A 23,549-nucleotide genomic window follows, 5' to 3' on the forward strand; every position below is an offset into this window, starting at 1 on the left:
ATTGTAAAACCTTTTCCGTTTGGAGTAAACGGTTTCCTTTGCAAAACGTTTTGGACTAATGATTATAGTCCTGGTGTATCGACTAAGTAGGCTAAGCTATCCGGTCCAGTCCCAGACAGAAAGCATATTTGATGGGCATCAGTAAAAGTTTAGTCACTTCAGGCCACTGATGAGGAGGGCTACTATCTCCTCTTCTTCTTCCTCTTACATATTTTACACAGTCTGCATTTCACATTTCACAATATCTTGGAACTCCATAAACGCGTGCATTGATACTGTTTCCGACTTTTCCCGATCACCCATGCTGGGTTTCCCAATATTGGCCAGTTCGGTTCGGGTTATGAGAAATCCTTTTTGTTGTTGCATAGCCTTAAGGCACCGCAGGATTTCCAGCAGCCAGAGAGAACTGCTCCCACTTGAAGATGGCGGTTGTGATGCTGTCTGGGACTGGAGCACAGTGCTGGATCTGCATAGGACGCTAACTTGATGGATATAAAGACAATGTTCACTTTTTATTTTCTCAGTCTTCTGGACTGGACTCTTCTGGGATTGTGTTATTAGGGCATACGCACACTTTCAACACCGGCTGAAAGTGGACTGAAAGTGGTGTTTTCGGGGCCGGGGACAGCTAGACGGCTAGCCATAGCCTGCGCATAGCTTGCTAGCTAACACATTGATGGTAGTCCAGGGTGGGAGGACAGTGGATGAAAATGTCGGATACCAAGGTAAAAGTTGCAGTCAGAGTCCGACCCATGAACCGGAGAGGTAAGTTAACATAACTGAAAAATAACCAGAATTCAGCGAACGTTCCAGTTGTATTTAATACGTGCTAACTAGTTTTTGTTTTTAGTCCCCCTTCTTTAGCCTTTTATCCCAAATAGATGTTTTGCTGCAGATAGAAAGTTAGCAACCAGGTCCTCTAGCCCAATGACAGGCTGCTTATATGTGGCTAGTGTACCGTTAGCTAGCTACCGCTAATCTTAAATAAGGCAAATAAATCCAACTGGCCAAGTGTCAGTCAGATGGAGTTTAAGTAGATACATCATTAGGCTAACTAGCTAGCTACTTTGATTAGAAATGTATGGAAACTTTCTCAACAAGACAGACACCTTTGCTCTGAACTCTGCAGAAACGGAACTGCATACGAAATGTGTGGTGGATATGGAGGATAACCAAACTGTTCTGCATCCACCGCCTTCAAACAATAAAGGAGAAAACAGCAGGTAAAAACACATTTACAGTTATTCAACATTGTCATCTGTCATTATTATATATTGTTTGTGCCTGTGGCCCATTTGAAGAACGTCTTCTTTTATTTTGGTGTGACATTATTATTTAGGGAGCGTCTCAAGCCCTGTCCCGCGAGGCACCAACTTTTCCCAGTTAACTTGATGGATATAAAGACAATGTTCACTTTTTATTTTCTCAGTCTTCTGGACTGGACTCTTCTGGGATTGTGTTATTAGGACATACGCACACTTTCAACACCGGCTGAAACTGGACTGAAAGTAGACTTTTGTTGAGTTTTCCCGGGAAGTTTTTCAAGCTTTTAAACAGTAAAAAATAAGTTAATCGTCACTGTGTAATTTCAAATAAAATATGTTTTTCTCCCCGGGATGAAACGCTCACTTGTTCTTTCACCTCGCGGCGCGGCAGGGTTAGTACTATACGGGATCCATGGGACGTCCCTATCCTAACCCAGGGTAAACTCGGGCCTCGGGACCCCAAGGGCTGCACGTTTTGGTCTTTTGCCCAACCACTACACAGCCGTTTCAAATAATCAACTAATCAAGTGTTGATCATTCGAATTTGTTGTGTAGTGTTAGGGCAAATACTAAAACGTGCACCCCTTGGGGTCCCGAGGACCGAGTTTGGGAAACGCTGCCTAACATAACCCTTACCTTAACGCTAAACATACCCCTTACCTAACCCTTACCTTAACGCTAAACATACCCCTTACCTAACCCTTACCTTAACGCTAAACATACCCCTTACCTAACCCTTACCTTAACGCTAAACATACCCCTTACCTAACCCTTACCTTAACGCTAAACATACCCCTTACCTAACCCTTACCTTAACGCTAAACGTACCCCTTACCTAACCCTTACCTTAACGCTAAACATACCCCTTACCTAACCCTTACCTTAACCCTAAACATACCCCTTACCTAACCCTTACCTTAACGCTAAACATACCCCTTACCTAACCCATACCTTAACGCTAAACATACCTCTTACCTAACCCATACCTTAACGCTAAACATACCCCTTACCTAACCCTTACCTTAACGCTAAACATACCCCTTACCTAACCCATACCTTAACGTTAAACATACCCCTTACCTAACCCATACCTTAACGCTAAACATACCCCTTACCTAACCCATACCTTAACGCTAAACATACCCCTTACCTAACCCTTACCTTAACCCTAAACATACCCCTTACCTAACCCTTACCTTAACGCTAAACATACCCCTTACCTAACCCTTACCTTAACGCTAAACATACCCCTTACCTAACCCTTACCTTAACCCTAAACATACCCCTTACCTAACCCTTACCTTAACGCTAAACATACCCCTTACCTAACCCATACCTTAACGCTAAACATACCCCTTACCTAACCCTTACCTTAACGCTAAACATACCCCTTACCTAACCCTTACCTTAACCGTAAACATACCCCTTACCTAACCCTTACCTTAACCCTAAACATACCCCTTACCTAACCCTTACCTTAACCCTAAACATACCCCTTACCTAACCCTTACCTTAACGCTAAACATACCCCTTACCTAACCCTTACCTTAACGCTAAACATACCCCTTACCTAACCCTTACCTTAACGCTAAACATACCCCTTACCTAACCCTTACCTTAACGCTAAACATACCCCTTACCTAACCCTTACCTTAACGCTAAACATACCCCTTACCTAACCCTTACCTTAACCGTGAACATACCCCTTACCTAACCCTTACCTTAACGCTAAACATACCCCTTACCTAACCCTTACCTTAACGCTAAACATACCCCTTACCTTAACCCTAAACGTACCCCTTACCTAACCCTTACCTTAACGCTAAACGTACCCCTTACCTAACCCTTACCTTAACGCTAAACGTACCCCTTACCTAACCCTTACCTTAACCCTAAACATACCCCTTACCTAACCCTTACCTTAACGCTAAACATACCCCTTACCTAACCCTTACCTTAACGCTAAACATACCCCTTACCTAACCCTTACCTTAACCGTGAACATACCCCTTACCTAACCCTTACCTTAACGCTAAACATACCCCTTACCTAACCCTTACCTTAACGCTAAACATACCCCTTACCTTAACCCTAAACGTACCCCTTACCTAACCCTTACCTTAACGCTAAACGTACCCCTTACCTAACCCTTACCTTAACGCTAAACGTACCCCTTACCTAACCCTTACCTTAACCCTAAACGTACCCCTTACCTAACCCTTACCTTAACGCTAAACGTACCCCTTACCTAACCCTTACCTTAACGCTAAACGTACCCCTTACCTAACCCTTACCTTAACGCTAAACGTACCCCTTACCTAACCCTTACCTTAACCCTAAACGTACCCCTTACCTAACCCATACCTTAACGCTAAACATACCCCTTACCTAACCCTTACCTTAACGCTAAACGTACCCCTTACCTAACCCTTACCTTAACGCTAAACGTACCCCTTACCTAACCCTTAGCTTAACGCTAAACGTACCCCTTACCTAACCCTTACCTTAACCCTAAACGTACCCCTTACCTAACCCTTACCTTAACCCTAAACGTACCCCTTACCTTAACCCTAAACGTACCCCTTACCTAACCCTTAACTTAACCCTAAACGTACCCCTTACCTTAACCCTAAACGTACCCCTTACCTAACCCTTACCTTAACCCTAAACGTACCCCTTACCTAACCCTTACCTTAACGCTAAACGTACCCCTTACCTAACCCATACCTTAACCCTAAACGTACCCCTTACCTTAACCCTAAACGTACCCCTTACCTAACCCTTAACTTAACCCTAAACGTACCCCTTACCTTAACCCTAAACGTACCCCTTACCTAACCCTTACCTTAACGCTAAACGTACCCCTTACCTAACCCATACCTTAACGCTAAACGTACCCCTTACCTAACCCTTACCTTAACCCTAAACATACCCCTTACCTAACCCTTACCTTAACGCTAAACATACCCCTTACCTAACCCTTACCTTAACCCTAAACATACCCCTTACCTAACCCTTACCTTAACCCTAAACATACCCCTTACCTAACCCTTACCTTAATGCTAAACATACCCCTTACCTAACCCTTACCTTAACGCTAAACATACCCCTTACCTAACCCTTACCTTAACGCTAAACATACCCCTTACCTAACCCTTACCTTAACGTTAAACATACCCCTTACCTAACCCTTACCTTAACCCTAAACATACCCCTTACCTAACCCTTACCTTAACGCTAAACATACCCCTTACCTAACCCTTACCTTAACGCTAAACGTACCCCTTACCTAACCCTTACCTTAACCCTAAACGTACCCCTTACCTAACCCATACCTTAACGCTAAACATACCCCTTACCTAACCCATACCTTAACGCTAAACATACCCCTTACCTAACCCATACCTTAACCCTAAACATACCCCTTACCTTAACGCTAAACATACCCCTTACCTAACCCTTACCTTAACGCTAAACATACCCCTTACCTAACCCTTACCTAACCCTAAACATACCCCTTACCTAACCCTTACCTTAACGCTAAACATACCCCTTACCTAACCCTTACCTTAACGCTAAACATACCCCTTACCTAACCCTTACCTTAACCCTAAACATACCCCTTACCTAACCCATACCTTAACCCTAAACATACCCCTTACCTAACCCATACCTTAACGCTAAACATACCCCTTACCTAACCCTTACCTTAACCGTTTCACATTTCAACTTCAATGTGGTGACCTCAGAGTTGGGACATCTCAAGCACCCCGTTTAGACTTGCTCTCGACACTGTCTCTTTAAGAAAGTTTCCTGCAGCGTTGCCCCGCTATAACGCCCTAATAACATCCGATGGACCCGAAGCCTGCTGTTGTAGCTACGCTGTAGCTGATTGAAGTATTTATATTCTGTTGTGATCTCCTAAAAATCAAGCAAGATCATTCTATGTTAGATTGTCCAGATGTTTTAATGTCCTGTGGAAGCCCCTGCTTCTTTCTTTGAGAATGACGGGGACCTGATCACAACCTTTTCCTCAACAAAGTAATCAACAGCGAACCAACTGCTGGCACTGTGACAAAATTCCAACGCAACAGCCTGTATAAATAGATGCAGCAACTAGAGGCCATCGCTGGCTGAATTACAGCCCTACCTGTTTACTGGACTTGCTGTTTTCCTCATCATCATTTTTTATGATTGTTATGTAAATCATCTATTGAATAATTGTCTACGGGACCTGGAAACATAAATTACGCTAATTAAGCCAATTTCAATATGCTATTATATCATATTGTGTCCAACAAAACCGAATTTGTGGTCTCAGTCAGAACCCAAAGCATAATAACTACTCATTCTAGAGCTAAACAATTCCATACCAGCTGACCACCCTTGGCATGACTCTCTCTTCACCATTACTTTTCATGTGAGTTTCACATTTGGTGTTAAAGGGGCTGTGGCTTAGGGATGGACAACTAGTTTAACATGCCATAGTAATTATCCTCCACTTGCTATTGGCTGAGAGGGAGGAAGCATCTTGAATTTTATGCTACGTAAATATTCAAGTTGGCAGCTAACCTTGATTATTTTTTTGAAGGAGTGTACTAGTTCCACCACAACGTGACTTTCTAAAGGGAAACCATATAATATGGCCTAGACAGACATAAACAGCCATCCGTCTAAACACACATCAGACTGGAGTGAAATATGCATCTGGCTCTCACGTTTTTCTCCCAATGTTTTGTTCCTTAGTTATGGTGAGGGATATAATCAACCAACCAACCTATCTATCTAACATACTGTATCTAACCTATCTATCATACTGTATCTAACCTATCTATCATACTGTATCTAACCTATCTATCATACTGTATCTAACCTATCTATCATACTGTATCTAACCTATCTGACATACTGTATCTAACCTATCTATCATACTGTATCTAACCTATCTATCATACTGTATCTAACCTATCTATCATACTGTATCTAACATTTCTATCATACTGTATCTAACCTATCTATCATACTGTATCTAACCTATCTATCATACTGTATCTACCCTATCTGACATACTGTATCTAACCTATCTATCATACTGTATCTAACCTATCTATCATACTGTATCTAACCTATCTGACATACTGTATCTAACCTATCTATCATACTGTATCTAACCTATCTGACATACTGTATCTAACCTATCTATCATACTGTATCTAACCTATCTATCATACTGTATCTAACCTATCTATCATACTGTATCTACCCTATCTGACATACTGTATCTAACCTATCTATCATACTGTATCTAACCTATCTATCATACTGTATCTAACCTATCATACTGTATCTAACCTATCTATCATACTGTATCTAACCTATCATACTGTATCTAACCTATCTATCATACTGTATCTAAACTATCTATCATACTGTATCTAACCTATCTATCATACTGTATCTAACCTATCTATCATACTGTATCTAACCTATCTATCATACTGTATCTAACCTATCTATCATACTGTATCTAACCTATCTGACATACTGTATCTAACCTATCTATCATACTGTATCTAACCTATCTATCATACTGTATCTAACCTATCTATCATACTGTATCTAACTTATCATCATACTGTATCTAACCTATCTATCATACTGTATCTAACCTATCCAACATACTGTATCTAACCTATATATCATACTGTATCTAACCTATCTATCATACTGTATCTAACCTATCTATCATACTGTATCTAACCTATCATACTGTATCTAACCTATCTATCATACTGTATCTAACCTATCTGACATACTGTATCTAACCTATCTGATATACTGTATCTAACCTATCATACTGTATCTAACCTATCTGACATACTGTATCTAACCTATCATACTGTATCTAACCTATCTATCATACTGTATCTAACCTATCCAACATACTCTATCTAAGCTATCTGACATACTGTATCTAACCTATCTATCATACTGTATCTAACCTATCTATCATACTGTATCTAACCTATCCAACATACTCTATCTAAGCTATCTGACATACTGTATCTAACCTATCTATCATACTGTATCTAACCTATCTATCATACTGTATCTAACCTATCTATCATACTGTATCTAACCTATCTGACATACTGTATCTAACCTATATATCATACTGTATCTAACCTATCTATCATACTGTATCTAACCTATCTATCATACTGTATCTAACCTATCTATCTAACATACTATATCTAACCTATCTATCATACTGTATCTAACCTATCTATCATACTGTATCTAACCTATCATACTGTATCTAACCTATCTATCATACTGTATCTAACCTATCTGACATACTGTATCTAACCTATCTGATATACTGTATCTAACCTATCATACTGTATCTAACCTATCTATCATACTGTATCTAACCTATCTATCATACTGTATCTAACCTATCCAACATACTGTATCTAACCTATCTGACATACTGTATCTAACCTATCTATCATACTGTATCTAACCTATCTATCATACTATATCTAACCTATCATACTGTATCTAACCTATCTATCATACTGTATCTAACCTATCCAACATACGCTATCTAAGCTATCTGACATACTGTATCTAACCTATCTATCATACTGTATCTAACCTATCTATCATACTGTATCTAACCTATCTGACATACTGTATCTAACCTATCTATCATACTGTATCTAACCTATCTATCATACTGTATCTAACCTATCTATCATACTGTATCTAACCTATCTATCATACTGTATCTAACCTATCTATCATACTGTATCTAACCTATCTGACATACTGTATCTAACCTATCTATCTAACATACTATATCTAACCTATCTATCTAACATACTGTATCTAACCTATCTATCTAACATACTGTATCTAACCTATCTATCATACTGTATCTAACCTATCTATCATACTGTTTCTAACCTATCTGACATACTGTATCTAACCTATCGTACTGTATCTAACCTATCTATCATACTGTATCTAACCTATCTATCTAACATACTGTATCTAACCTATCTATCTAACATACTGTATCTAACCTATCTATCTAACATACTGTATCTAACCTATCTATCTAACATACTGTATCTAACCTATCTATCATACTGTATCTAACCTATCTATCATACTGTTTCTAACCTATCTGACATACTGTATCTAACTTGTCATACTGTATCTAACCTATCTATCATACTGTATCTAACCTATCTATCATACTGTATCTAACCTATCTATCATACTGTATCTAACCTATCTATCATACTGTATCTAACCTATCTATCTAACATACTATATCTAACCTATCTATCTAACATACTGTATCTAACCTATCTATCTAACATACTGTATCTAACCTATCTATCTAACATACTGTATCTAACCTATCTATCATACTGTATCTAACCTATCTATCATACTGTATCTAACCTATCTATCATACTGTATCTAACCTATCTGACATACTGTATCTAACCTATCTATCATACTGTATCTAACCTATCTATCATACTGTATCTAACCTATCTATCATACTGTATCTAACCTATCTATCATACTGTTTCTAACCTATCGTACTGTATCTAACCTATCTATCATACTGTATCTAACCTATCTATCATACTGTATCTAACCTATCTATCATACTGTTTCTAACCTATCATACTGTATCTAACATATCTATCATACTGTATCTAACCTATCTGACATACTGTATCTAACCTATCTATCATACTGTATCTAACCTATCTATCATACTGTATCTAACCTATCTATCATACTGTTTCTAACCTATCGTACTGTATCTAACCTATCTATCATACTGTATCTAACCTATCTATCGTACTGTATCTAACATATCTATCATACTGTATCTAACCTATCATACTGTATCTAACCTATCTATCATACTGTATCTAACCTATCTATCATACTGTATCTAACCTATCATCATACTGTTTCTAACCTATCTGACATACTGTATCTAACCTATCATACTGTATCTAACATATCTATCATACTGTATCTAACCTATCCAACATACTGTATCTAACCTATCTGACATACTGTATCTAACCTGTCATACTGTATCTAACCTATCTATCATACTGTATCTAACCTATCTATCATACTGTATCTAACCTATCATACTGTATCTAACCTATCATCATACTGTTTCTAACCTATCTGACATACTGTATCTAACCTATCTATCATACTGTATCTAACCTATCTATCATACTGTATCTAACCTATCTATCATACTGTTTCTAACCTATCTGACATACTGTATCTACCCTATCATACTGTATCTAACCTATCTATCATACTGTATCTAAGCTATCTGACATACTGTATCTAACCTATCATACTGTATCTAACCTATCTCACTCAATTGTTCCATGAAAGCTCTATCACCACCGATAAACCCACTATAATTGAGAATTTCAATAAGCATTTTTCTACGGCTGGCCATGCTTTCCACCTGGCTACCCCTACTGCTGTCAACAGCACTGCACCCCCCACAGCTACTCGCCCAAGCCTTCCCCATTTCTCCTTCTCCCAAATCCATTCAGCTGATGTTCTGAAAGAGCTGCAAAATCTGGACCCCTACAAATCAGCCGGGCTAGACAATCTGGACCCTCTCTTTCTGAAATGATCTGCCGAAATTGTTGCAAACCCTATTACTAGCCTGTTCAACCTCTCTTTCGTGTCGTCTGAGATTCCCAAAGATTGGAAAGCTGCTGCTGTCATCCCCCTCTTCAAAGGAGGGGACACTCTTGACCCAAACTGCTACAGACCTATATCTATCCTACCCTGCCTTTCTAAGGTCTTCGAAAGCCAAGTCAACAAACAGATTACCGACCATTTCGAATCCCACCGCACCTTCTCCGCTATGCAATCTGGTTTCAGAGCTGGTCATGGGTGCACCTCAGCCACGCTCAAGGTCCTAAACGACATCGTAACCGCCATCAATAAGAAACAATACTGTGCTGCCGTATTCATTGACCTGGCCAAGGCTTTCGACTCTGTCAATCACCACATCCTCATCGGCAGACTCAATAGCCTTGGTTTCTCAAATGACTCAAAAGACGCGTCATCTAGCAGTGAAAGCCCTGTCTAGTAAGTAGGGCTTGAAGACATGTCATCTAGCAGTGAAAGCCCTGTCTAGTAAGTAGGGCTTGAAGACACGTCATCTAGCAGTGAAAGCCCTGTCTAGTAAGCAGGGCTTGAAGACACGTCATCTAGCAGTGAAAGCCCTGTCTAGTAAGTAGGGCTTGAAGACACGTCATCTAGCAGTGAAAGCCCTGTCTAGTAAGTAGGGCTTGAAGACACGTCATCTAGCAGTGAAAGCCCTGTCTAGTAAGCAGGGCTTGAAGACACGTCATCTAGCAGTGAAAGCCCTGTCTAGTAAGTAGGGCTTGAAGACAGACTGTTCATCTGTAGCCTAACATTACATCTGATGTGGCTCTTGTAATCAGCAGCTCTACATTAACCAGTAATGAGCTTTCTGCTCCAGCCTCAAGAGCCCACCACACGTTAACCACACGTTAACCACACGTTAACCACATGTTAAACTATATTTAAGGCCCTTATCAGATCTGAAATTGCCACAGAACTGCCCCATTTCAGGCAATTAAGCAAATGAGGCTTTAAAGCTAACATTCATGGAACAAGACTAGAGTATGCAACAATAGAACACAAGCCATGTGTCTGGGTCAGAGGTCAAGGAAATGAAAGTTAACATTAACTGGGGGGGTCATAGTTAATTAGTCTACTTACTGACTGTCTGTCATGGACCATTGGATACTGTGGGATCTCACCAGCGTTATATTGAACAATGCTTTCTAGTGGGTCCAGGGTTGTATGTTTATTTAGTGTCTGCTATGATTTGTTGTCCCATTTTGATGATGTAAAAGTCAGTTTCCTATCCATGCAGTATGTAGGCTAAGTTAACATCACCCACCGCGTTATGTTAGATGTCAGAATTTCCTTGCAAGGTCATTGGCCTATTGCACTTCTCAACCATTCAGAAAGGCTAAAGCCAATGTTCCTTCCATGTGCTGTGATGCAGGGTTGAGTTGATGACTGCTGTTGTCTGGTTCCATCCAGAACAGCTGGACTGGTCACATAAGATACATGTGTTGTGATGCAGGGTTGAGTTGATGACTGCTGTTGTCTAGTTCCACCCAGAACAGCTGGACTGGTCACATAAGATACATGTGTTGTGATGCAGGGTTGAGTTGATGACTGCTGTTGTCTGGTTCCATCCAGAACAGCTGGACTGGTCACATAAGATACATGTGTTGTGATGCAGGGTTGAGTTGATGACTGCTGTTGTCTGGTTCCATCCAGAACAGCTGGACTGGTCACATAAGATACATGTGTTGTGATGCAGGGTTGAGTTGATGACTGCTGTTGTCTGGTTCCATCCAGAACAGCTGGACTGGTCACATAAGATACATGTGTTGTGATGCAGGGTTGAGTTGATGACTGCTGTTGTCTGGTTCCACCCAGAACAGCTGGACTGGTCACATAAGATACATGTGTTGTGATGCAGGGTTGAGTTGATGACTGCTGTTGTCTGGTTCCATCCAGAACAGCTGGACTGGTCACATAAGATACATGTGTTGTGATGCAGGGTTGAGTTGATGACTGCTGTTGTCTGGTTCCATCCAGAACAGCTGGACTGGTCACATAAGATACATGTGTTGTGATGCAGGGTTGAGTTGATGACTGCTGTTGTCTGGTTCCATCCAGAACAGCTGGACTGGTCACATAAGATACATGTGTTGTGATGCAGGGTTGAGTTGATGACTGCTGTTGTCTGGTTCCATCCAGAACAGCTGGACTGGTCACATAAGATACATGTGTTGTGATGCAGGGTTGAGTTGATGACTGCTGTTGTCTGGTTCCATCCAGAACAGCTGGACTGGTCACATAAGATACATGTGTTGTGATGCAGGGTTGAGTTGATGACTGCTGTTGTCTGGTTCCATCCAGAACAGCTGGACTGGTCACATAAGATACATGTGTTGTGATGCAGGGTTGAGTTGATGACTGCTGTTGTCTGGTTCCATCCAGAACAGCTGGACTGGTCACATAAGATACATGTGTTGTGATGCAGGGTTGAGTTGATGACTGCTGTTGTCTGGTTCCACCCAGAACAGCTGGACTGGTCACATAAGATACATGTGTTGTGATGCAGGGTTGAGTTGATGACTGCTGTTGTCTGGTTCCATCCAGAACAGCTGGACTGGTCACATAAGATACATGTGTTGTGATGCAGGGTTGAGTTGATGACTGCTGTTGTCTGGTTCCATCCAGAACAGCTGGACTGGTCACATAAGATACATGTGTTGTGATGCAGGGTTGAGTTGATGACTGCTGTTGTCTGGTTCCATCCAGAACAGCTGGACTGGTCACATAAGATACATGTGTTGTGATGCAGGGTTGAGTTGATGACTGCTGTTGTCTGGTTCCACCCAGAACAGCTGGACTGGTCACATAAGATACATGTGTTGTGATGCAGGGTTGAGTTGATGACTGCTGTTGTCTGGTTCCACCCAGAACAGCTGGACTGGTCACATAAGATACATGTGTTGTGATGCAGGGTTGAGTTGATGACTGCTGTTGTCTGGTTCCATCCAGAACAGCTGGACTGGTCACATAAGATACATGTGTTGTGATGCAGGGTTGAGTTGATGACTGCTGTTGTCTGGTTCCATCCAGAACAGCTGGACTGGTCACATAAGATACATGTGTTGTGATGCAGGGTTGAGTTGATGACTGCTGTTGTCTGGTTCCATCCAGAACAGCTGGACTGGTCACATAAGATACATGTGTTGTGATGCAGGGTTGAGTTGATGACTGCTGTTGTCTGGTTCCATCCAGAACAGCTGGACTGGTCACATAAGATACATGTGTTGTGATGCAGGGTTGAGTTGATGACTGCTGTTGTCTGGTTCCACCCAGAACAGCTGGACTGGTCACATAAGATACATGTGTTGTGATGCAGGGTTGAGTTGATGACTGCTGTTGTCTGGTTCCATCCAGAACAGCTGGACTGGTCACATAAGATACATGTGTTGTGATGCAGGGTTGAGTTGATGACTGCTGTTGTCTGGTTCCATCCAGAACAGCTGGACTGGTCACATAAGATACATGTGTTGTGATGCAGGGTTGAGTTGATGACTGCTGTTGTCTGGTTCCATCCAGAACAGCTGGACTGGTCACATAAGATACATGTGTTGTGATGCAGGGTTGAGTTGATGACTGCTGTTGTCTGGTTCCATCCAGAACAGCTGGACTGGTCACATAAGATACATGTGTTGTGATGCAGGGTTGAGTTGATGACTGCTGTTGTCTGGTTCCACCCAGAACAGCTGGACTGGTCACATAAGATACATGTGTTGTGATGCAGGGTTGAGTTGATGACTGCTGTTGTCTGGTTCCACCCAGAACAGCTGGACTGGTCACATAAGATACATGTGTTGTGATGCAGGGTTGAGTTGATGACTGCTGTTGTCTGGTTCCACCCAGAACAGCTGGACTGGTCACATAAGATACATGTGTTGTGATGCAGGGTTGAGTTGATGACTGCTGTTGTCTGGTTCCATCCAGAACAGCTGGACTGGTCACATAAGATACATGTGTTGTGATGCAGGGTTGAGTTGATGACTGCTGTTGTCTGGTTCCATCCAGAACAGCTGGACTGGTCACATAAGATACATGTGTTGTGATGCAGGGTTGAGTTGATGACTGCTGTTGTCTGGTTCCATCCAGAACAGCTGGACTGGTCACATAAGATACATGTGTTGTGATGCAGGGTTGAGTTGATGACTGCTGTTGTCTGGTTCCACCCAGAACAGCTGGACTGGTCACATAAGATACATGTGTTGTGATGCAGGGTTGAGTTGATGACTGCTGTTGTCTGGTTCCATCCAGAACAGCTGGACTGGTCACATAAGATACATGTGTTGTGATGCAGGGTTGAGTTGATGACTGCTGTTGTCTGGTTCCATCCAGAACAGCTGGACTGGTCACATAAGATACATGTGTTGTGATGCAGGGTTGAGTTGATGACTGCTGTTGTCTGGTTCCATCCAGAACAGCTGGACTGGTCACATAAGATACATGTGTTGTGATGCAGGGTTGAGTTGATGACTGCTGTTGTCTGGTTCCATCCAGAACAGCTGGACTGGTCACATAAGATACATGTGTTGTGATGCAGGGTTGAGTTGATGACTGCTGTTGTCTGGTTCCATCCAGAACAGCTGGACTGGTCACATAAGATACATGTGTTGTGATGCAGGGTTGAGTTGATGACTGCTGTTGTCTGGTTCCATCCAGAACAGCTGGACTGGTCACATAAGATACATGTGTTGTGATGCAGGGTTGAGTTGATGACTGCTGTTGTCTGGTTCCATCCAGAACAGCTGGACTGGTCACATAAGATACATGTGTTGTGATGCAGGGTTGAGTTGATGACTGCTGTTGTCTGGTTCCACCCAGAACAGCTGGACTGGTCACATAAGATACATGTGTTGTGATGCAGGGTTGAGTTGATGACTGCTGTTGTCTGGTTCCATCCAGAACAGCTGGACTGGTCACATAAGATACATGTGTTGTGATGCAGGGTTGAGTTGATGACTGCTGTTGTCTGGTTCCATCCAGAACAGCTGGACTGGTCACATAAGATACATGTGTTGTGATGCAGGGTTGAGTTGATGACTGCTGTTGTCTGGTTCCATCCAGAACAGCTGGACTGGTCACATAAGATACATGTGTTGTGATGCAGGGTTGAGTTGATGACTGCTGTTGTCTGGTTCCACCCAGAACAGCTGGACTGGTCACATAAGATACATGTGTTGTGATGCAGGGTTGAGTTGATGACTGCTGTTGTCTGGTTCCACCCAGAACAGCTGGACTGGTCACATAAGATACATGTGTTGTGATGCAGGGTTGAGTTGATGACTGCTGTTGTCTGGTTCCATCCAGAACAGCTGGACTGGTCACATAAGATACATGTGTTGTGATGCAGGGTTGAGTTGATGACTGCTGTTGTCTGGTTCCATCCAGAACAGCTGGACTGGTCACATAAGATACATGTGTTGTGATGCAGGGTTGAGTTGATGACTGCTGTTGTCTGGTTCCATCCAGAACAGCTGGACTGGTCACATAAGATACATGTGTTGTGATGCAGGGTTGAGTTGATGACTGCTGTTGTCTGGTTCCATCCAGAACAGCTGGACTGGTCACATAAGATACATGTGTTGTGATGCAGGGTTGAGTTGATGACTGCTGTTGTCTGGTTCCACCCAGAACAGCTGGACTGGTCACATAAGATACATGTGTTGTGATGCAGGGTTGAGTTGATGACTGCTGTTGTCTGGTTCCATCCAGAACAGCTGGACTGGTCACATAAGATACATGTGTTGTGATGCAGGGTTGAGTTGATGACTGCTGTTGTCTGGTTCCATCCAGAACAGCTGGACTGGTCACATAAGATACATGTGTTGTGATGCAGGGTTGAGTTGATGACTGCTGTTGTCTGGTTCCATCCAGAACAGCTGGACTGGTCACATAAGATACATGTGTTGTGATGCAGGGTTGAGTTGATGACTGCTGTTGTCTGGTTCCATCCAGAACAGCTGGACTGGTCACATAAGATACATGTGTTGTGATGCAGGGTTGAGTTGATGACTGCTGTTGTCTGGTTCCACCCAGAACAGCTGGACTGGTCACATAAGATACATGTGTTGTGCAAGCTTGTCATTTCACCATCCAACATTCATAGTTGTTATTTAGCCTAGTTAAAGTCCCTACATAGAGTCTCAATTCACTTTCTTCTTCTTGGAGTTTAGAAAGTCACTTTAAAACGTTGAAGTTTTGAGATGTTGGACTGTATTTTTCTGAGCCAGTATTATTCTCTGGATGTTATGTTCTGTATTATTTCCCTCTGAATCAGAACAAGATGAACACATGTCATAACTCACTTAGTTCTCAGCTGTAGTAGTTCTTTCTCTCTGTTTTAAATAACTTGTAGGTCAGGAATTCTATGAAGAAAGTGGAAAAACCAAGGCAGCTAATGTTGACTTGCTGAGTGAGTTGAGATTGGCTCAGTTATTCTAACTCTTCCTCCTGAGTCCCCCAACCTGTCCTGTGATTAGTGTGTCTATAGAAGAGGATAGAGGATACCCTGCTCTCTCAGGCTCTGTCTCTGTTGTTCAGGACTGCTGCTCTCTCAGGCTCTGTCTCTGTTGTTCAGGACTGCTGCTCTCTCAGGCTCTGTCTCTGTTGTTCAGGACTGCTGCTCTCTCAGGCTGTCTCTGTTGTTCAGGACTGCTGCTCTCTCAGGCTCTGTCTCTGTTGTTCAGGACTGCTGCTCTCTCAGGCTCTGTCTCTGTTGTTCAGGACTGCTGCTCTCTCAGGCTCTGTCTCTGTTGTTCAGGACTGCTGCTCCCTCAGGCTCTGTCTCTTGTTCAGGACTGCTGCTCCCTCAGGCTCTGTCTCTGTTGTTCAGGACTGCTGTATGCGGTTGATATGTGTGAATGTCGGTGATCTATCAGCACGCCAGATATGGCTGCAGGCAGGGCCACAGTCATGGGAATGTCAGCATTCCATTCTTCCTTCCACAGTTAAAGTACTCAGTTCCATCCTGACAAGAGTGTGTAGGATTAAGGTTAAGTCTCAGATAATTAACCTAACTAGTCATTGTATATTTTGAATACATTTATATGCAGTAAAACGCTGTCTTGTACAATGTGAATTGGGTTGAACATTGATAATTGGGTGCCTTTCCCTAGGGATCCCATTGTGGGTCTTAGCTTGTAGTTTTCTGCTCTAAGAGCACCATGCCCCAGGCACCATGTGAACATGGAAGCTATGTAAAGAATGTGTAAAATATACAGATTTTTCCTTTGATGGCTTAGGTCCTAGGAACATTGGGGTATGTTTTGGCACTATGATGACCCTCCCTCTGTTTCTCTCCCCCTGAAACATTAACTGTAATCTCACTGATGTCGGCTTGGAACATTGAAGGTGACTGCAGGGCGATGGAGGTTACATTTCCTCACCCGAGCAGCTAGTGATGCTCACATTCTCAGGTTTCAGTCTACCTCTTATCCTGGACAGGCACGAGTGGCAGATTTGAAATGTGAATCTGGGAAAGCAATTTTGTTTTCAAACCACAGTCTGCTTCCCTCAGAGCATTATACCCACTGATGGAGTGAAGAGAGAGAGAGAATAACTTAGGTGGCTGTCTGGAGAGAGAAGGGGGGGAGCAAGAGAGAGAGAAAGAGTTAGAGAGTTAGAGAGAGAGAGAGAGAGAGAGAGAGAGAGAGAGAGAGAGAGAGAGAGAGAGAATAACTTAGGTGGCTGTCTGGAGAGAGAAGGGGGGGAGCAAGAGAGAGAGAGAGAGAAAGAGTTAGAGAGAGAGAGAGAGAGAGGGATTAGCAGCAAGGGAAATACCCTTGAGCTCCCACAATAGGGCCAAATTACAGCTTTCATGCCCTAACGTGTCCATCCACCCAGAACAATAGAAAACTAGTTTATGGTAGGATTTAGGTAATGGTAGGTTAGCTCCTTACAAATATGATACCACCCACTGTACCATTGAACTGGTACCGTATGACTGAAGCCATAAAGTCAACTTTATTGAATGGAGCTCCATCAACCATTGACTTCACTGGGGATGTTTGAAATGGGTTTTCCCCCAGATGAGTGGGACTACTAGGTCTATTCAGTGTAGAGAAAGAAAACCACTGTAGTTGATTGATGTTGCAGGGCGGTGATATCTAGTACAGCAGGTTACTGTGGAGCAGACTCATTTCCAACATCTAGGCAGGGCTGCAGGACTCCCTGCCTCTACAGCACAGGGCAAGGTGATTAGTGTATGGCTTTGTCTCAAATTGCACCCTATCCTCTATACAGTGCACTATGTTTGACCGGGGTCCATAGGGCACTATAAAGGGAATAGGGTGCCATTTGGGACGCTAAATATGTTTGTCTCTATCTGATTACTACTGTAACCAAGCTTGTCATTTACCGCTTTATCTTCTGTTCTGTACACAATCTCTTCCTTATCACACACTTCACTACTTCAGTTGAGTTCACAGAACTACTTCAGTTGAGTTCACAGAACTACTTCAGTTGAGTTCACAGAACTTCTTCAGTTGAGTTCACAGAACTTCTTCAGTTGAGTTCACAGAACTGCTTCAGTTGAGTTCACAGAACTGCTTCAGTTGAGTTCACAGAACTGCTTCAGTTGAGTTCACAAAACTGCTTCAGTTGAGTTCACAGAACTGCTTTAGTTGAGTTCACAGAACTTCTTCAGTTGAGTTCACAGAACTTCTTCAGTTGAGTTCACAGAACTGCTTCAGTTGAGTTCACAGAACTGCTTCAGTTGAGTTCACAGAACTACTTCAGTTGAGTTCACAGAACTACTTCAGTTGAGTTCACAGAACTACTTCAGTTGAGTTCACAGAACTACTTCAGTTAAGTTCACATAAGTACACTATATATACAAAAGTATGTGGACACCCCATTCAAATGAGTGAATTCGGCTATTTCAGCCACACCCATTGCTGACAGGTGTATAAAATCGAGGACACAGCCATGCAACCTCCATAGACAAACATTGACAGTAGAATGGCCTTACTGAAGAGCTCAGTGACTTTAAACGTGGCACTGTCATAGGATGCCACCTTTCCAACAAGTCAGTTCGTCAAATTTCTGCCCTGCTAGAGCGACCCCGGTCAACTGTAAGTGCTGTTATTGTGAAATGGAAACATTTAGGAGCAACAACGGCTCAGCCGTGAAGTGGTAGGCCACACAAGCTCACAGAACGGGACCACCGAGTGCTGAAGCACGTATCGCGTAAAAATCGTCTGTCCTCGGTTGAAACACTCACTACTGAGTTCCAAACTGCCTCTGGAAACAACGTCAGCACAATAACTGTTCGTCTGGAGTTTCATGAAATGGGTTTCCATGGCCGAGCAGCCGCACACAAGCCTAAGATCACCATGCACAATGCCAAGCATCGCTAGAATGGTGTGAAGCTCGCCGCCATTGGACTCTGGAGCAGTGGATATAACCCCACCCACTTTGCCAAAGCACAGCCCCCACACCACTAGCGCAATGCATTGCGAAAGCTGCTGGCAAAATGCAGTAAAGTGCTGTTTGAATGAATGCTTACGAGCCTGCTGGTGCCTACCACCGCTCAGTCAGACTGCTCTATCAAATCATAGACGTAATTATAATATAATAAACACACAGAAATACGAGCCTTAGGTTATTAATATGGTCGAATCCGGAAACTATCAGCTCGAAAACAAAAATGTTTTTTTCTTTCAGTGAAATACGGAACCGTTCCATATTTTATCTAACGGGTGGCATCCATAACTCTAAATGTTCCTGTTACATTGCACAACCTTCAATGGTATGTCATAATTACGTAACATTCAGGCAAATTAGTTCACAACGAGCCAGGCAATGAACGCAAGAGCAGTGACACAATTTCATATTAGCAGGCAATATTAACTAAATATGCAGGTTTAAAAATATATACTTGTGTATTGATTTTAAAGAAAGGCATTGATGTTTATGGTTAGGTACATTGGTGCAACGACAGTGCTTTTTTCGTAAATGCGCTTGTTAAATCACCCGTTTGTCGAAGTAGGCTGTGATTCGACGAAAAATTAACAGGCACCGCATCGATTATATGCAACGCAGGACAAGCTAGATAAACTAGTAATATCATCAACCATGTGTAGTTAACTAGTGATTATGTTAAGATTGATCGTTTTTTATAAGATAAGTTTAATGCTAGCTAGCAACTTACCTTGGCTTCTTGCTTCCCTCGCGTAACAGGTAGTCAGCCTGCCATGCAGGCTCCTCGTGGAGTGCAATGTAAGGCAGGTGGTTAGAGCGTTGGACTAGTAACCAGAAGGTTGCAAAAACGAACCCCCTAATCCCTCCTTAACAAGGCAGTTAACCCCCGTTCCTAGGCCATCATTGAAAATAAGAATGTGTTCTTAATCTGACTTGCCTAGTTAAATAAAGGTGTAAAAAAATATATATATATCGGCAAATCGGTAGCCAAAAATACCGATTACCGATTGTTTTGAAAACTTGAAATTGGCCCTAATTAATCGGCCATTCCGATTAATCGGCCGACCTCTACTTCAGAGCCTTTGTGAGTCATGCTTTTCACCCAGTCAAACGCAGACTGGAAGCTTGAAGATCTGTTTATGTCATGCTTCATTCTGGCGTGGCGTTCTTGACCCTGGTACAGATGTTCCTCAGCGTTTTGACCAGAAGCTTTTTCTCAGAAACCTGCAATGTCAAGGAGATGTCTACAGGATAGCCAAATAGGGATAAACAAAGATGGTGGACGTATGGCGCTGCTTAAGTACATTTAAGAAGACGCTCAGGATGCCTATGCCTATACACTATATCGGGAATAGGTTGCTACTTGGGACTCAGCCCAGGCCCGAGGTGTCAAAGCCCTCAGCACCATCCAGCTACCAGGAAGTGCTGATTGCTTGTGAACATTGATGTCTTTGTGTGACTGGAGCAGAGCTGGAGGGAAGTAAGGCGATAACTAATGTTGTTTAGAGTAAGTTGGGCAGTGTCCCAAATGGCACAAAATCGGGTTTGTTTTCCAATTCTTTGTGAATCTGTGTAATCTGAGAGAAATATGTGTCTCTAATATGGTCATACATTGGGCAGGAGGTTAGGAAGTGCAGCTCAGTTTCCACCTCATTTTGTAGCTAGTGTGCACATAACCTGTCTTCTCTTGAGAGCCAGGTCTGCTTACGACGGCCTTTCTCAATAGCAAGGCTATACTCACTGAGTCTGTACATAGTCAAAGCTTTCCTTAAGTTTGGGTCAGTCACAGTGGTCAGGTATTCTGCCACTGTGTACTCTCTAGTTTGCTCAGTTTTTTTGTTAATTCTTTCCAATGTGTCAAGTAATTATCTTTTTGTTTTCTCATGATTTGTTTGGGTCTAATTGTGTTGCTGTCCTGGGGCTCTGTGGGGTGTGTTTGTGTTCGGGAACAGAGCCCCAGGACCAGCTTGCTTAGGGGACTCTTCTCCAGGTTCATCTCTCTGTAGGTGATGGCTTTGTTATGGAAGGTTTGGGAATCGCTTCCTTTTAGGTGGTTGTAGAATTTAACGGCTCTTTTCTGGATTTTAATAATTAGAGGGTATTGGCCTAATTCTGCTCTGCTTGCATTATTTGGTGTTCTACATTGTACATGGAGGATATTTTTGCAGAATTCTGCATGCAGAGTCTCAATTCGGTGTTTGTCCCATTTTGTGAATTCTTGGTTGGTGAGCGGACCCCAGACCTCACAACCATAAAGGGCAACGGGTTCTATAACTGATTCAAGTATTTTTAGCCAGATCCTAATTGGTAGGTCAAATTTGATGTTCCTTTTGATGGCATCGAAGGCCCTTCTTGCCTTGTCTCTCAGCTCGTTCACAGCTTTGTGGAAGTTACCCGTGGTGCTGATGTTTAGGTCGAGGTATGTATCGTTTTTTGTGTGCTTTAGGGCAACGGTGTCTAGATGGAATTTGTATTTGTGGTTCTGGTGACTGGACCTTTTTTGGAACACCATTATTTTGGTCTTACTGAGAGTTACTGTTAGGGCACAGGTCTGACAGTATCTGTGCAGAAGATCTAGGTGCTGCTGTAGGCCCTCCTTGGTTGGGGACAGAAGGACCAGATCATCAGTAGACATTTGACTTCAGATTCTAGTAGGGTGAGGCTGGGTGCTGCAGACTGTTCTAGTACCCTCGCCAATTCGTTGATATATATGTTGAAGAGGGTGGGGCTTAAACTGCATCCCTGTCTCACCCCACAGCCCTGCGGTAAGAAATGTGTGTTTTTTTGCCTATTTTAACCGCACACTTGTTGTTTGTGTACAGTAATAGGGATTTTATAATGTCGTATGTTTTTTCCCCCAACACCACTTTCCATCAATATGTATAGCAGACCCTCATGACAAATTGAGCCGAAGGCTTTTTTGAAATCAACAAAGCATGAGAAGACTGCTTTTGTTTTGTTTTGTTTGTTAATTAGGGTGTGCGGGTGAATACGTGGTCTATCGTACGATAATTTGGTAAAAAGCCAATTTGACATTTGTACGAGAAATGTATGAGTCTGCTGTTAATGATAATGCAGAGGATTTTCCAAAGGTTGCTGTTGACCATTTCTCACGGAAGTTATTGGGGTCAAATTTATCTCCACTTTTGTGGATTGGGGTGATCAGTCCTTGGTTCCAAATATTGGGGAAGATGCCAGAGCTGAGGATGATATTAAAGAGTTTTAGTATTGGAATTTGTAGTCTGTATATTTTATAATTTCATTGAGGATACCATCAACACCACAGGCCTTTTTGGGTTGGAGGGTTTGTATTTTGTCCTGTAGTTCATTCAAGGTAGTTGGAGAATCCAGTGGGTTCTGGTAGTCTTTAATAGTTGATTCTAAGATTCGTATTTGATCATGTATATGTTTTTGCTGTTTGTTCTTTGTTATAGAGCCAAAAAGATTGGAGAAGTGGTTTACCCACACATCTCCACTTCGGATAGATAGCTCTTCGTGTTGTTTCTTTAGTATTTTCCCATTTTCCCAGTAGTGGTTAGAGTCTATGGATTCTTCAATTACATTGAGATGATTTCTGACGTGCTGTTCCTTCTTTTTCCGTAGTGTATTTCTGTATTGTTTTAGTGATTCACAATCTCTCTCTCTCGTCTCTCTCTCTCTCTCTCTCTCTCTCTCTCTCTCTCTCTCTCTCTCTCTCTCTCTCTCTCTCTCTCTCTCTCTCTCTCTCTCTCTCTCTCGCTCTCTCTCTCTCTCTCTCTCTCTCTCTCTCTCTCTGTCACAATGAGGGCCTGTTGTCCAGTGGCTTCCCTCAGGAATGCATCCCTTTGTCTTGCCATGTTTGTCCCTTTCCTCCCCTCTTTAACTGGTAGTATGTGTCAATAATCCACCTTTCCCCTGTCTCTCCCTCTCTGATAGTACCAATAATCCACCTTTCCCCTGTCTCTCCCTCTCTGATAGTACCAATAATCCACCTTTCCCCTGTCTCTCCCTCTCTGATAGTACCGATAATCCACCTTTCCCCTGTCTCTCCCTCTCTGATAGTACCAATAATCCACCTTTCCCCTGTCTCTCCCTCTCTGATAGTACCAATAATCCACCTTTCCCCTGTCTCTCCCTCTCTGA

General features: G+C 42.4%; 1 protein-coding gene across 1 annotated transcript in view; it reads left to right on the top strand.

Annotated features, from left to right (window-relative positions):
• Positions 1–213: 213 nt before the first annotated feature.
• LOC106596042 (kinesin-like protein KIF13A) overlaps positions 214–23,549 on the top strand; it is a 294,942-nt gene continuing 271,606 nt past the window's right edge. The window contains exons 1-2 of the mRNA XM_082959594.1: positions 214–765; positions 1,130–1,223. Coding sequence (XP_082815720.1) covers positions 705–765; positions 1,130–1,223 — 155 coding nt within the window. The 5' untranslated portion in view covers positions 214–704. The remainder of the gene's footprint in view (positions 766–1,129; positions 1,224–23,549) is intronic.

The sequence above is a fragment of the Salmo salar genome, chromosome 02, assembly GCF_965601325.2.
Source record: "Salmo salar chromosome 02, fSalSal1, whole genome shotgun sequence".
Lineage (NCBI taxonomy): Eukaryota > Metazoa > Chordata > Actinopteri > Salmoniformes > Salmonidae > Salmo > Salmo salar.